At 51.3% G+C, this 15591-nt stretch overlaps 1 protein-coding gene across 1 annotated transcript; it reads left to right on the top strand.

The window, feature by feature from the left end:
• The first annotated feature begins 7124 nt into the window (after window positions 1–7124).
• On the top strand, window positions 7125–15389 carry VAT1 (vesicle amine transport 1). The gene is made up of 6 exons (XM_033078748.2): window positions 7125–7442; window positions 8228–8435; window positions 8768–8938; window positions 9026–9115; window positions 10048–10289; window positions 11286–15389. The coding sequence occupies exons 1-6, from the start codon at window positions 7125–7127 to the stop codon at window positions 11385–11387; spliced, it is 1131 nt and encodes a 376-aa protein (XP_032934639.2). The 3' UTR covers window positions 11388–15389.
• The last annotated feature ends 202 nt before the right edge of the window (window positions 15390–15591 follow it).

The raw sequence follows: 15591 nt of genomic DNA, 5'->3' as shown, positions 1-15591 counted from the left end.
GATTCACCTGAATGAATTGCAAACTGACAGGCTGCCTGTCACAAAATGCAGTAAAAATAGACACAAGGAAGACAAAGAAGGCCTGGAGAAGTGGAAATGAAAATGTTTTGGCAGCAAAACAAGATTATTAATGGACTGAGGGGGCAGATTGCTTTTGCTGAAATCACAGTCATTTTTTGTGTATAAATATTGGTGCTGTGCATGGTGTTAGGACGAGTAAAGAGCAAAGACAGGGTGCAAGGCATGGGGGGCTGCCATGCAGGTACCCAGGGGTTTCAGGTGCTTCTTGGCTTTCTGACACCCTGCCAGCCGAGCCCCTGGGACACACCAGCCTCAGTCAGTGCTTTGGTGAGCCAGAAGCCTCCATGTAGTCACAAGCCACGCAGGAACCAGGTCTCAGGATGCACCCCTAGGATAGGAGCCAAGTGCAAGCAGGTCTGAAGGTGTGTCTGCAGCACATTCAGCTGCCTCAATGGGAATTCAGGTCCCACCTCATCATCACATACCAGAGAAGACCTGAAAGCTGAAGGAATGAGGTGGTCCCAGGAGGTGAGGTAGTCCTGGAATCCCTGCAGCTCCTGTCCTCAAGTGATCTGATCCCTGCATTTTGTAGGCCAGGAGCTGGTTCAGTCAGTTCTTTGTTCTGCAGCTTTGCTGTGGGTTTTGCTGCAGCATTCCTGGGCCTCCCAGCTTTGTCTTAAGTAAAATGATGAGTGACTGTCTCATGCTTGTTTCCTCCAACCCTCCCTGGGGAAAGGAGCTTGTGCAGCACTGTGACAGGTTTTATAAGGCCTGTAGTGAATTTTTGCCTCCTTATATGTGCACACGTCACTTCATTTCTATGCAGAAGAATGGAAAGAAAAGTTCATTGTCTTGTGACTGCAGGTAAAGAAGTGCAGGGTATTCATCAGTGTCACCTGCAGCAAGGTTTTCCCCTGGCCAGTGCCCTTTCTGACAGCTCTTTACCACGTTTCTCAGTAGGAATTAGGTTTTTGCTCCCAGCCATCAGATTGTAGAAACCCTGCTTCAGTGGAGGCACGACGCTCTCTGCAGGGAGTGCTCAGACCTGTGCAAATCCAACAGCTGCATTTTCCTTCAGGACAGGGAGAGGCAGCAAGCTGCCCCTCTTGCTCAGAGCTGCTGGGCACCATCACTGCTGAGCCTCACATCCCCTTCAGTGCAGAGCACCCCTTGGCAGGCAGCACTTGCAGAGTGTATTCAACAACCCTTCATCATGGTGTGAATTTTCTGAGTAGCTACAGAGACATGCTGTGACTGTCACTGCGTGTGGAGAGGCGACAGATGGCTCTCACACATTTGCTCCTGGAAGTGCTTCCCCAGTGGCTGGATCCTCCCTTGCTGATCCACCCTCTCGGGGTCTTAATTGTTATTATGAATTAACTTCATTGTGTTATATTTATGCCATTTCCCATACAAAGAAACAGGAAGACATCCTGCACTGGGAAAATATACAGTGAGAAACCAACTTTCACTGAAGGAGCCTGAAACCTGGAGCCTGTGACATCTTGCTCTGGAAAGCAAAGCCCCAAAGTTTGGTCCTGGACAGCCAACCACAGGCTCTGGACTGAACCTCAAACGTGGTGAACAAGTGAATTCCTGGGTGAGCAATGTCCTGTAGTCTGTCACATGTGCAAGAAGCACAGATACACCTGGTGAGAGGTGCACTGGTGTCACCCTGGGGTCATGGACAGAGCTCCTGCACGTCACACCATGCAGTGACAATTTCCTGGATTTTTATGATGATTTTTCACTTTTTACTCATCTTCTCTTTGACATTTGTCTCAGTGTGCAATGTCTTATTTCCCAGCCTGGGACAGAAATAAGGGACACGCTTTAGTGTCTCACCAGATCTAGTCTTAAATATCTTTTGGACAGCTAGAAATTGTCCAGTTCAAGCTGTAGAGTATTGCTAACTATGAATAATCAGAGAAAAATCATTCAGACCAGAGTAGTGTGTTATTTGATGCTTTCCCCTAGAAGATGAAGAGGTAGAAAAGCAGTAGAGATGCAGCAAAAGAATACAAATCAGCAGCAATTAGGAAGGTTAAAAAAAGAAAGAAAAAAAAATCCCAGCCAAATCCCCTTTCATGTGTCCAGCCTGTTTACATTCTGGGCTAGAGTAGCACTGATCTGACTCACTGCTGGCATTAATGAAGTTTGCACCTCTGGGTGAGCAATTTAATTTATCTCAGCAAGCCAAAGCTCATTATAACAGTCCATAAATGCTATCAGATGAAAGCAGCATCCTTCAGCAATCTCAGGGATTAAAGCAAGGAGGAATTCAACTGCCAGGGCTTCTGCTGGAAAGACTGCAGTCAGAGCATGTGTGCTAGAGGCTGAGGAAGCACAATGCCTCAATTACTGCTGCGGATTTCTCTGTATTGAGACAGTGATCTGGAGCCTCTGAAGCACTCCTCTGGAGGTGAGCAGCTCCCTTTTCTCAGCCTCTCTCTCTCCAGACATCTGTCCTCAGGGCTCATCAGGCTCAGTAGCAGCTGGAGAGAAATGGGGGGTCCTGGGGGCTCCACAGGTTGGCCACAGCTGGTCACTCTCCTCAGGAACAGGAGGCTCCTTGGAGGGGCACTGCAGCATGAAGGCATAAAAAGAGATTTAGGGTGGGAGGAGGAAAATGGCTGATTCTGCCCTCTTGGATGTAGAAACCTCCTTGCCACACATGTTCTGTCCTGGGCTGGATCCAGTTACTTGGACTGCAGCTCCCAGAGCTGCACTGGCCTTGCCCTTGCTCTCACTCTCACTATCTCCTCACTCTGTGTGGAGGCAGTGCAGCACCCACGCATCGTTCCCATCCCTCCCTTTCTGCCAGGGCTCCCTGCATGGCTCCAGCTCCAGCACACAGCCCTGGCTCTCAGGGTGATGGAGCAAGCCCAGCTGAGTGTTCCCTGGCAGAGGTGCTCAGTGGAAATGGCTTCTTCAGCAGCAGGAGTGATCCCCACTGCCTTCACATTTGATTTTATGTTCCGTTTTGCAATTCTTTTTCATGTGGAGAGTGGTGGAGGCAGGGTGGGCAAACCTTTCAAAATGAATTGCATATCCCAAGCACAAACTGGAGGAAAAGCAGTTTTCAGAATCTTCCTTTCTGCAGGCCCAGGACAGTGAGGCAGAATCCTCTCGGCTGTCTGTGCCTGTGGGGCTGAGCCTGGTGGGAAGGTTCTGCTGCCTCTGAGGGATGGGGCTGCTCCAGCCAGGCTGGGCTGGGCTCAGGTGAGGGTATTGCCTCTGCAGACCCACCACTGTGTCCTGATGTGATTCAGTCCCACCCTTGCTTTTCTCTGCAGAGCTGCTCATGTTCCTGGGGTGAGCTGGGGGAACACCAAGCAGCTGGCGCTGCCAAAACACAGCAGTGGCAGAACCTGGCAGGAGCCAGGGCCCTTGGACAGCAGCAGAGATGGTGATGGAGCACAGAAACCCAGCCAAGACACAGCCACACTGCCCAGCACTGCCTGCTGAACCCCAAAAAGCCTCAGCACACAGAGGCAAGGCTGTGTGTTTTCAGTGAGGTAAGACACACTGACCAGATAATGGGATTCTCATGGATGCACAGCATGTGGATGTGCTAAGCCTGTAATTTTGGGACCATAATTGTCAGTAAATTATTGATGCTGTGACATGAGGTTGAAGCTAAGGAGGCTGATTCTCATTTCACACAATTTCTCCAAGGACTGCAGTGGAGAAAGTGCCTCCTTCCAGAAGAGCACACAGTGGGATGCTGCTCTGTGCACACCTGAAACTGGCCTCGTGCCAGCCGTGGCATTTGCTCGTGCTGCACATCCACAGCCTCTGCTGCCGGGGCTGTGCAGGGGAAGGGGCTGGAGAATTCCCACAGTCCATGCAGTGTGGGAAGGATGCTCTGTGCTGGGAGGATTTCTTCAGTCTGCTGCCAGTGTGAGGAGTGAGCCCCCATCCACCGAGCCTCAGTTAGCACTTGACAACTGCCTCAATTTGTCCCTGTGATCAAAACAGCAGCGCAGGGAACTGCAGCTGTGAGTGGCAGGTATGTCTGAGGGGTTGTGTCAGATCTCTTCCTCCTGCTGCTCTACCTGTCAAATCTAAATGTAATTTACTGTGATACAGGCACAGTGTCACCCAGGAGGCACAGCATTCCTGGTATGTGTGATGCAGGTGGCACATCCTGTCTGTGTCTTCCTCACTGTGCATCCCAACACGCTGCGTACATGGGTGAAGAAAATGCAGAACAGAGGCAGGAAGAATCTTTCTCTTGAGTTCCCAACAAATCCAGGTAGATGGATTGAGGTCAACACTTGCTCTAAAGCCAGGACACCCAGCTGTAGAGCCCTGAAAGTGTGTGTGGACCCTGGCACCCCATGGGAGCTGACTGCAGCCCCACAGCTGCTCCCCAAGCCTTGCCCTGGCCTGTAGCTGGGGGACAGGGAGCAAGGGGGCTCGAGGAGTGCAGAACAGAAGAGGGGGATGGTGGCACCAGGTCAGGGCCAGAGCTGGAATGGGAACACCAGGTGTGGAGCCCCCCCATGTCCAGCAGCCACCAGAGGGGTCTCAGGAACCCTGCCCTGAGAGCTAAGGGTTTTGTGGGCCTGAGCCTCTGGGGTTCTGTCCTCAAAGAGCCCTGGGAGCTGGCACAGGCAGCTGCCTGCTGACGAGAAAACTGCTGCCAGGTTGGTTTTTTATTATCTTCTGCCTGGTCATTGTTAAAATGCCCTTGAGAGCAGAAGAGAGGGACTGCTAGAACCCTTTGTAGAAATTAAAAGACAAGGAACAAAGGGCCAGGCAGGGGAGCTGGCACTGCTCCTACTGTGGCACATCCTCCTCAAGCCCTTTCAGGGGATCAGGGCGGACTGCAGGAGGCTGGAAAAAGCAGGACAGCAGCTTGCAGGGAGGTGCAGGGCTGCTGGAAAGCTGAGTGTCTGGCAGAGAGAGAATGAGAACAATTACCTCGGTGGCCTGTACCCACCTCTGGCTGTAAATCACCATTCAGAAGGGCACTTGGCCATGTGCTTCTGGGCAGCAAAAGCTCACATTTGGAGAGCTTGCTGGAAAATGGGCTAGAGCAGTGAGCACCAATTCCACTGGGAAAAATAGTTTTCTCTAGCTAATGCTCCCTTACTGTTCTGTGCCTGTCCCCAGTGGGCAGCTGCTGTGATGAGCTGGGGATCCCAGGTCTGCAGGCTCAGAGTGTGCCAGCTGCAAATGCCCAGCCCATGCCCACACACCAGCACCTCCCTGGCTGCTCCCCAAAACACCTTCACTCACACCAATTCCAGAGCTGCAGCAAGCCAGGACTGACCTTAACCCTGCTGCTTCTCTACAGTGAGAAAACTGCCCCAGCAGTGATGCCTGGAAAAGGTGTCAGCAGGACACAAAGTGAAGTGGGTAAGGATTTACAGAAAAAATGTTACTGACTGAGCTGATAAGAAAAAACTGACTCAGAAACATGAAAGAGAACAAGGCAGAAAGAGTGTCCTGCCCAGCCACAGAGCCCTGCCACTGTGCAGAAATGTCCCTGTCCTGCCCAATCTGCTCCAGAGCTTCACAAAGCTGGGAAATCTCGTGGAAGAGGAATCTGACTTCCCAAATGCCTTCACTGGAGATCATCCCCTGAACCCTGGGGTTGATAGAGGCTCCCTTTGGACCAGCATGTTTGATCCACCACAAGAGCCTGACAGCTGTGAATATAAATCACTGAAAAAGGAAGGCCAGGAAAGCTCCTAGGAGGAGCCATAGAGATAGAGGATTGTTTTGACTGCATCTTTCTAATCTGGGGTGTGGGAAATGCCCACACATCAGGAAGGCACATCTGTATTTCTCAGAACAAACCAATGGCAAACAAAGGGTGAAGCTAGACTGTGCTCCTGTTGTGCAACTGGACTTGAGTCTCCTCCTTGTTCCCACTGCAGCCACCCCAACATCCATAAATCTGCCACACAGCAGAGCCTGATGTGCAGCCTGCCCCAGCTCTGTCCTCCTGCCTCCTTTCCTGTCTTTGTGCTCCTCTTCCTGAGCATTCCCAGAGCTGTCAGTGTCAGGGCAGCCCATCCCGGAGCCTGGCCCTGCAGGACACAGCCACAGTCATGCAGAGCTCCCGCAGCCCAGCTCAGCAGCCCGTGCTTGGGCTCCTGCACCCAGCAAAGCCCAGCAAAGCCCTTGGAGATGCCAGGGTTTGCTGATCCCTGGGCCAGCCAGAGCTGTCACAGAGCTGGGAGTGCCCTGCCCTGCACTGGAACTGTGCTTGGCTTGGGAATGACACAGAAATTTCCCAGCACACTGATTATCCATCCTCCAGGTGGTTTGCGTTTTCTTTTTGGGCATGGATTTTTTTTCTGCTTCGTGTTCTCTTTGATTTGCTCGCTTGAGCAGTCATCCTGCAGTGGCTGCGGGTGGTTAGGGATGGGTTCACCAGGACCAGACAGCTGAGGTGTGGATTCCACTGCGCTCTACACACATAAAATGGCACCGAATCGGCATTGCCGATGATGAGTGAGCAACATGGGACCGAGCAGGAATCCGAGCGCTGAGCTCACGGAGGAGGCTGATGTCTGCTGGCAGAGAGGCTGGATCCAGCGATCTGTCAGCACACGCTGCCTAATTTATTTTTCTTTAGTAGCAAGACTAGAACTCTGCTCCTCCCTGCGACCTGTGTGCAGCCCCTGCTTCCTCCCTGCCGCCCGCAGCCATCGCGGGGCCGCGAGCAGAGCCACGGCCACTAAACCCTCCGCAAGTGTCAGGATTTCCGCACTATACATTGTAGGAGTAACTCAGGGAAATGATGCTCCAGCAAAACTGCCATTTCAACCATGTCTCCAGGAAGGACGCAAGCAGAGCGTTTACCCAAATCATGTAGCTAAAAAATAAAAAAAAGAAAATAAAAAAAAAGAAAAATAAAAGCCAAAAAAAGGCGGCATGGAGAAGAAGACGGTCCGTGGCGGCGGGGGCCGGGCGCGGCTGGGGGAGCGGGCCCGGGGCCGGCGCGGGGGCTGCCCGGGAGCTCCGCCACGCCCGCCCGCAGCCGCCGCCGCTCCGCGCTGCCCCGCCCGAGCCGCTCCGCCCCCGGCCGCGCCCAGGCTCTGCCGCCGCCGCTCCCGCAGCCGCTCTCGCCGCTCCGCACCGCCATGTCCGACGAGCCGGCCCCGGCCCCCGCCGCCCCCGAGCCGGCCCCCGGCCCCGAGCCGCCCAAGGAGGCGGCCGAGCACCGGGCGCTGGTGCTGACGGGGCACGGCGGCTACGATAAGGTGAAGCTGCAGACGCGGCGCGGCGCTGACCCGCGGCCCGGAGAGGTCTCGGTGAGCGTCCGCGCCTGCGGCCTCAATTTCGCCGACCTGATGGGACGGCAGGGCGTGTACCCCCGGCTGCCGCCGCTGCCCTTCTGCCCCGGCATGGAGTGCGCCGGCACCATCCGCGCCCTCGGCGAAGGCGTCCGCGACCGACAGGTGAGGGCTGCCCGGAGCGATGGCCCCGAGCCGCTCCGCTGCTGCGGCTCCGACCGACCCCGCCCCTGCCCGGCCCGCTGCCCGCGGCCCCGCCGCTCCCCGGTGCGCTGGGGCCGTCCCGGGGCCGGGACTCCCCTTCGGGCGGGGGACCCGGCCGGACAAAGGCCATGGACAAAGGGGCAGGGCGGGCAGGAATCCGGGACCGCTGCCCCCCGACGGGCCGGGCTTAGGGGTCGGAGCCGCGGGGAGGAGCTGAGGATGAGCGTGTGCTTTAGATTCGGGAGGTTTCCCTAAGTTTGGCCGTGCATTTTCCATGATTGATGCTAGTATTTCCCAAAGGCTCCTGCCTCTTGGCAGGATGATGCTTACAAGAACCAGAAGTAATATTTTTTGGTATTTAGACTTCTTCTCCCAGCTTGAGCAAGGAGGGCAGGACGTGGTCCTCATCCCTCTTGCCTTGTTGAAGATCCAGCATGGATCCAATGGTTGGTTTGGGCAACCACAATTTGGGTTTGGGTACTACTAGAAAACCAGAGCCTGGAGTGCCTGTGGTCTGTCTGAGGTTCCTGGGGTGTGCCCAGATCTGTGGTGAGCGATGCTGTGGTGCAGTCTCTGGGTGAGGAAGGAGCAGGCTGTGCTCTGCTGCCTGAGTCCAGACTGCTGCAGTCCCTGCAGACCTTTGCATAGAGAGCAGTGTGCATGCACCAGCTCTGACATAGCACGGGCGTGATGGCTTCTTCTAGCCTTGGGAGCTTGCTTCAAACCACTTTGTCCTCTAATTTTAGGTTGGTGATAAGGTAATGGTCCTGGCTTTGTCAGGGCTCTGGCAAGAAGTCGTGAATGTGCCGGTCAATCAGACTTTCCCAATGCCTGAGGGGATGAGCTTCGAGGAAGCTGCTGCTCTTCTTGTTAACTACATCACTGCCTACATGATTCTGTTTGACTTTGGGAACCTGAGACCCAACCAGAGTGTCCTCATCCACATGGCTGCAGGTAAATAATTCTTGCCAGACCATACTGAGACTCTTGGTTTCACACCATGCAGTTTCTGAATAAGTCACATGGGTGAGAAAATTATTTGAATGGGACTAGACTCACAAAATGTCACCTAGCAGAGATGCAGGCTTTGTGCTGACCCCATTTCCCAGCAGCTGGGGTCAGTCTCTCCCTGTGTGTCCCAGGCATCAACCTCACCAGGCAGAGCCTCTATTCCCCAGGCTGCTGTGCTGTGTGATTGCTACAGGCAGGGATAATTTGCCTATTCAGAGGTTTTTCTGACTGCTGAGGCTGTTTGCTTCTAAATCTTTGTCACTGCTGGTTTTCAGGTGGTGTGGGAACTGCTGCCATCCAGCTGTGCAAGACTGTAGAAAATGTCACCATTTTTGGCACAGCATCTGCCTCCAAGCATGATTTCCTCAAGGAGAGCGGAGTTGCTCACCCCATTGACTACAGAACGATGGATTACGCAGAGGAGATCCGGAAAATCTCTCCCAAAGGTATAATGTGGTGGAGGACTTCTGCAACTGTCTTGCATTTCTTTCAATTGCAAAGAAGCTTCTGTTTACTTCCAATTCCCTGTCTAGGTGTTGACATTGTCCTGGACCCTCTGGGAGGATCTGATACAGCCAAAGCTTTTAACCTGTTGAAGCCAATGGGTAAAGTCATCAATTACGGTGAGTGTGAGCAAGCTGCCCAAACCCAGGTTCTGTGTGATGGTGGAATGGGATCCCCACAGGAATGCTCCATGTCTGGGTGCATGGCTGTCAGGGACCATCACTATTCCTTCCTGCACCCTGTGTTGTAGTTCTGTTATTTCATTAAGGTCTTCAGGATCCTTTGGCTTGGTGAAACACTGAGGGGAGTGAATTTGTGTCTTGTCCCCAGAGCTGTGCTCACAGGCTCCAAGGCTCTTCCCTCCCATGGTGAAATCTCTCTTGGAGCAAAAGCTGGTGCCTGCAGGGGAAACTGGAATGTCCTCAGGGAGGAATACTGGCATAGCTGCTTTGTCTAGGCTGAGTTAATGCACAGCCTTGCTTTTCTTTTAGAGGATGTGTGGGAGATGAGGTTTGAGGCTACTGAATACTTATCTCTCCATTCCCCAGCCCTGGAACACTGTGATTTTGTCCCATAGACAAAGCCCTCACACAACCCCCAGTGGGATTCCAGACACTTGCACCAGTGTGCAGCTTTGGTTGTCCCAGCCACTGCAGTGTGTGATTCCCCTGAAGCAGCAGGGCTGTAGGAGAAGGGGAAAGCTGTCCTGCCTGCCTGGCTGGATGTCACTTGTAACCCTTTCTTCCCTCTGCCAGCACTCCAGTCTAGCTGCACTGCTGTTGCCTTAGGAGGGTCAAAGAGTAATTGTTCTGCATTTTTGCCATAGGAGTGCTGATAATCCAAATTCTGCATATCTTGAGGCTGAGGCAGGTGCCTGTTTCCATTGCAGGTTGTCCGGGCAGGTTCTGCTGTGCTCCAGTTCTCAGCTTTGTCCCTCCCTATGCTGAGTGGCTGTTCCCCCTGTGCATGGTCTGAGCTGTTCCATGGGATTCCTGTTGCCTCTGGTGTTGTGTTCCAACTTATTGTGGCTTTCCTCTTTCCTTCTTTTCAGGTGTAGCAAACCTGATCACTGGGCAGAAGAAGAGCCTCATGGCTATGGCTAAAACCTGGTGGAACCAGTTCAGCATCACTGCCTTGCAGCTCATAAATCAGAACAAGGCTGTGTGTGGCTACAATCTTGGATATTTGGATGAAGAAGTTGAGCTTCTTGGAGGTGTTGTAGCCGAGCTGGTTAACCTTTACACTCAAGGCAAAATCAAGCCCAAAGTTGACTCTGTATGGCCCTTTGATCAGGTGAGTCAGGGCTAACACAGGGGTTGGCAGTGGTACACAGTGAGCACCCTGTTAAAAATGTCTAATAACCATCTGTTCTCTGACATTCAGTCCTTATTCCTTTTAAAATATTAGGGCTGAGTAAAGTGACTGGGTTCTTCTGCTCCAATGCACAGGGCTGGGCAATGCCAGACAGTGTCCCTGTGGAGCAGGGCAGGTGCTCAGCTGTGCTCCATGGGCAGCAGCAACCAGGAGGGGGCTGGGTTCTACAGCAGACTGCAGTATGCCCTGAGAGTCTGTACCCTGTAATTAAGCAGACAGATGGGAAGGTTGTTGCAGCCCTTCCAAGAGTGCAAAAGAGCCCAGGCAGTGAAGCAGAATGAGGATATTAGAAGGGAGCAGCAGGTTTTTCAGCAGCTCTGCTCTGCTCAGGGTTATTGTATTGATGTGTCCAGGCAGAGTCAGGCTCTTCCCTTGGGAATCCTGTGCTGAGGCAGGACTTGATGCAGGGGAGCAGAGAACTCTGTGATGATCAGTCAGTGCTCATACATGAGAGTTAGTCTGATGCAAAGGCTTAAGGAAAGCTTTGATTCCAGGACTGGCCCAGGAGCTTAAAAATAATGATAATAATGATACAATTCTGTGCATATATTGTTTTGTGTAGCTGTGGAGACTTTGTCTTCCTGGCAGGCAGCTGGATTCCTCCTTTTGGAGAGGAAGCTGTGGTGACACACACTGCATTTCCACATTTGTGTGAGCAGAGCATCCCTGTGTGTGTTAAGGTTGTGCTGTGTGAATTCTTGAGGATGGTTTCCTATGGACCTTCTGGGGTAGTTGCCCAGGTCTGTCCAAAACACACCTGTGCAGAGGGACCTGAATGCTTGAGATTTGCTTGAACTGCCAGGAAAGCTGCCTCCCAGTTATGCCTCAGACTGGTCTGAGGATGTTGAGGGGCCCAGGAGGGGCATGGATACTCTGCAGTGGGTGGGGGCCTTACCAGACTCCTTTTGCTTCCAGGTGGCAGATGCTATGAGGCAGATGCAAGAAAAGAAGAATGTTGGAAAAGTCATCCTGGTTCCTGAAGCACCCAAGGAAGAATCTAAAAAAGCAGAGAACTAAGGAGAAGAGATGTATGCAGATTATGAATTCATGGTTAAACTCCCTGATCTCTTTGGGACCAGGAAATGGACAGATCAGTATCTTCCATCTTTCACCAGTACAAGAACATCATGGTTATCATTCAGATGAGGTTTGCATGCTCTTGTTGTGACTGACCCTTTGCCAGATATGCCTCCTGCTCTCTCTTTTGAAGCCTGTTTATTTCATACTGTTTTCTAACCACTTGTTTCTCCACTGAATTTCCAGACTAAACTTATTTTTCTCTGGCAGTGAGGCTGAACCTTCCAAGCAGTTGGTGACTAACAACTGCACAGCCTGTCACTGTAAATTCATGGTGCAGTGTACTGTAACAGCTGCCGAATATCTCTGCAGAAACTGAGCCCTGCTGAAGCATTTGCACTGTCAGCTTTGGGAAGTTTGTTCAGCAGAGGATTGGCCAAATGTAGGATGTTTCCTCCACAGCCAAAGGATAACCACAGCTAGCCTAGTTTAATTGGAGCAGGGGTTTCTCTTCTGTTCACAGTAACCCAGCTCTATTCCCTCTGCTTTTTGTAGGCCACTAACACAGCCAGATAGTAACAGCTCATGTTGTTTTTGCCTTGACCATCCTGGCAATTTGGAGTCTGTGGCATATCGTACTTTATTTGCAGTCACTTCTCTCTGCAGTCAGTAAATACCCTGACAGGTTGGGCTGGGCTTTATCTGACTACAGAATGAAAGTTTAATTTAGGTAACCTGTTTCTGTCCATTTTCTATTTCCAAATTGTATAGAGAGGTCTGATCAGTGTCTGATTTTTAGAGACCATAAGGACTCAACTGTGTCTCAAACGACTGGAACAATTGATGTTGGCTCTGTGCTTTATTATGTTGGGCTCCAAGTTGGTATTGTTAGGGCTTCACCCTTGTCTTTGTATTTCCAAGGGCTGCAGTATTGAATTGGACTTCATTGAGATGGAAACAAAATAGTCCCCTGTTAATGCTTTGTGCAGTGCCCTGTGCACTGAGGAGGTGTTGCAGTTTTTGGGAAGGAACTTTCAAGAGCCAGTCCTGTAGCCTGGGCTGGCTCTCCCTGTGGCACACTGGTTAGTGAAGCTGTTGTCAGGGTAGCAGGTAGACAAACAGCCCAGCTGTCAAGCCTCTTGACCTGCAGTTTTCTGAGCAGTTTTCTGTTGTGTCCTGGCTCCTTTGCTGTGGCAGGGCTTGACTCTTCTTCCCTTGAATCTGTGTCTTGGGGCTGCAGCACTGAGGGTTTAGGAGCTGCCTGGGATGCTCCTCTCTATGCCAGAACTTCTACTTTTCTTTGCTTGTGTGCATTTGGAAACAGAGCTTTGTAGAGACCCAAGCCCAGCTCTGTGAGCACCTTGAGTCCTGGATGATGCTGTCCTTCCCTGCTTGCAGCCCTGGGTAACTCTGGTGCTGTCAGTGCTCTCTTGCCAAGGATTGTAGGTGTGGGGGGGCTTTTGGGCTTCATTTTGGATTTGAAATGGTAAACCCAAGGGCACCAAGAAGAGTTGCCCATCATGGAAGAAGTCCTGTTCCAGAAACAAAACCTTGAGACTAGAATCTTGCTTAACTAGCCCACAGGGAGGGCCCAGGGCCCAAGGAGGGCAGGTACCCACCACAGCCCTACCAGCCAAGAGAGTCCATGCCACAAAGGGCTGGGGTTCCTCTCTGGTTTCCCCCTCTGCCTGCTCCAGTGGGACTCCTGTCTGTCAGTGCAGCTTGGTTCAGGTGCTTGGGCTCAGTCAGAGTTCTTTAAAAATGCAAAGGCACAGCTTCCAGGGGTCTTGCCCTGGCTAACTTTAAATATTGCAACAACCCTGTTCTCTAGAACCTCAGAGGAGTGCTGAAGTCCTCTCACAGATCCTTGTCAGTTCATCTCTTGAACTTCATAAACACAGGCTGATGGAACTCTCAAGCACAACTTTTTACCTTTCTGAATCCAAAATCTTGCTGCCTCTTTCAACCTGCCCCGTTGTGCTACTTTAGATTGAATCCAGCAATGTCAAATGCTGCTTTACCAGATGTGAAAACAGAAGGACTGTCTAAATTGCTGACACAGAAAGTCTGGACCTCTTCCTCTGAGAAACTGGACTTCACCTTGATGAAAGGCACAAAGCCCTACACATCTTTCTGCTCTGCAGGCTGGTAAGAAGGAAAGCTGTTGTGGTGTGTTTCACAGTAACATCCTCTCCCTGCTTTACTCTGAGGTTTGTGCTCAGTGCCTTACGTGGATGGCCTCGGGCCAGGTGCTGTGGCAGGGCTCTCACAGACCCTGTGCCCTGTGTGCCACAGCAAACAGCATCTCGGTGCCTTCTGCTACATGACTGGGAAGTCACTGGGGCCTTTTCCATTCTGGCCTTTCAAAGTATTGCCAAAACCCTCTTTTGAGTCTTAATAGCTCTGTTTTGTGAATGCTGGTGATGTCGTTGGACTTTCTGTGAATTAGCTGTTCTCTCCCCAGGTGTTCCAGCCTCTCTGGGGCTGACCTGGTGGTTCTGTACCCCCCAGTCCATAAGACCTGTTGTAAAGCCCTTGTCTTTCCCAGGGCAGCTGTTTGGCTCCAGAGTGAGCCTTGAGTGAGACTTTATCAGCTGTTCCTTGGCAGCCTTGGCTCTTTGGAAACAATCCTAGCTCCTGGCTCTCTTTGGGCTCACATGTCTTCTACCTAGCAATTCCTGAAGCCTTTATCAGGGCAGGAATGCCAAGCAGTTACTGCCTGTTCGAGTTCAGCACTGGCTATTTTGTGTCTCTTGATAGCAACAGTGTTTTCTACAGGAAGACCAAGATTAAATGTAACCTTGTAATCCTCTGCCCCGTGCTCAATGCTCTGGTCTAGATGGGTATGGTTGGTTGTGTTTTGGTTTTTTACTTTTTTTTTTTTAATGGGCCAGTAAGTATAGAACCTATGTAAAACAACTCCAAGTGTCTTAATCAAGTTAACCAGCCAGTTTGTATACTAAGGACCAAAGCAAAAAAACCAAAATGAAACCCTAGGATAAAAATCATCCCATTCAATGTTGCTTCTTTAGGGCAAAGTTGTGCTACTGAGGAACTGGGAGATTCCTGTACTTATCATGTATGCCATTCCAGAAGTGCAATTTAATGTTTATTTTACTGATTGTCTGACTCAATGGTTGCGCCATTCCAGAAGTGCAATTTAATGTTTATTTTACTGATTGTCTGACTCAAAGGTTGTGCCACGAGGAGTCCAAGTTGAAGTGTAAGGAGTTGGTGAGTGGAGGAGGCACCCAGGGCCCTGCCTGCTGCAGGGGGCTCGGTGCCAGTGCCACTTCTGTCACTGCTGTAGTGACCTCCCAGCCTGGTGCTGCTGGCCTTGGACAAAGTGCAACTCCTTTGCTATCAGCAGGCAGAGATTGTCACATTTTTGGCTCCCTGAAGCTCACTTGTGTTGCAAGCTGACTTCAGGAGGGGAAGGGAGCAGAGGTGGCTCTGCTTGCACAGAGGAGTGTGGTCCCTGCCAAGTGCTCTGGGAAGGAGTTCAGCTCTATGCTTTGTTTCAGACACCTGCATTAAACTAGAATTGATTGGCCAGGGAGAAGTAAAAAGCTCTGTGTGTGTGTCAGGCTTCAGCTAGTGCAGGATCCTGGCTGCTACCATAGGTGTTAAACCACTCTGGTTGCCTGAAGTCTCTGGTATGCTGAGCCCTCGTGATGGCAAAGTGTTATTGGCAAGTAGAACATGAGCATGAGGTGAAACGTGTTAGACTCTGAGTGAGCCTCTTACAGCATATGGTCTGGTCTGTACTGTCTGATTGTGTTGATTTGCAGATTTGTGATATGAGTGATGCTCATCCTACAGACACATAGTAAATCTTTTGTTTAAAAAATATATTTCGCTTTGTATGTGTAACCAAGTTGGACGGAAGACAACTGTGCCACTGCTGTTTACATGACTACAATGTGTACTGCTCCTCTGTCAAATGTTACCATATGCCTTATGTGTTTCAAATGTTAATTAAAAGCATAACAAAACCTTCCACATATGCTGCTCAGGTTTCTGTTGTAGTGAATCCTCTGCCCACAGCTCAGGGCAGGTTCAGTTGACAAAGTGTAATGCTCCCAGCATGAGGAGATGCCTCTGCTCTCAGGGACAACTGTTGATTGTTGGCTTGAGTGCTGTTCCTGACACTCTTCCTGGAGGGTAGCCATGGTGATTTTTGTTTGTGAAGCCTTTAGCTGGG

Source organism: Catharus ustulatus, chromosome 23 (genome assembly GCF_009819885.2).
Source record: "Catharus ustulatus isolate bCatUst1 chromosome 23, bCatUst1.pri.v2, whole genome shotgun sequence".
Classification (NCBI taxonomy): domain Eukaryota; kingdom Metazoa; phylum Chordata; class Aves; order Passeriformes; family Turdidae; genus Catharus; species Catharus ustulatus.
Note: the sequence above shows the minus strand (reverse complement) of the source record. Positions and strands in the feature narration are given on the sequence as shown.

Coding starts and splice junctions, on each gene's coding strand:
- VAT1 (XM_033078748.2), top strand. CDS start 7,125: ATGTCCGACGAGCCGGCCCCGGCCCCCGCCGCCCCCGAGCCGGCCCCC. Junction 8,939..9,025: donor CCGGAAAATCTCTCCCAAAG/GTATAATGTGGT, acceptor TTCCCTGTCTAG/GTGTTGACATTGTCCTGGAC. Junction 10,290..11,285: donor CTGTATGGCCCTTTGATCAG/GTGAGTCAGGGC, acceptor TTTTGCTTCCAG/GTGGCAGATGCTATGAGGCA.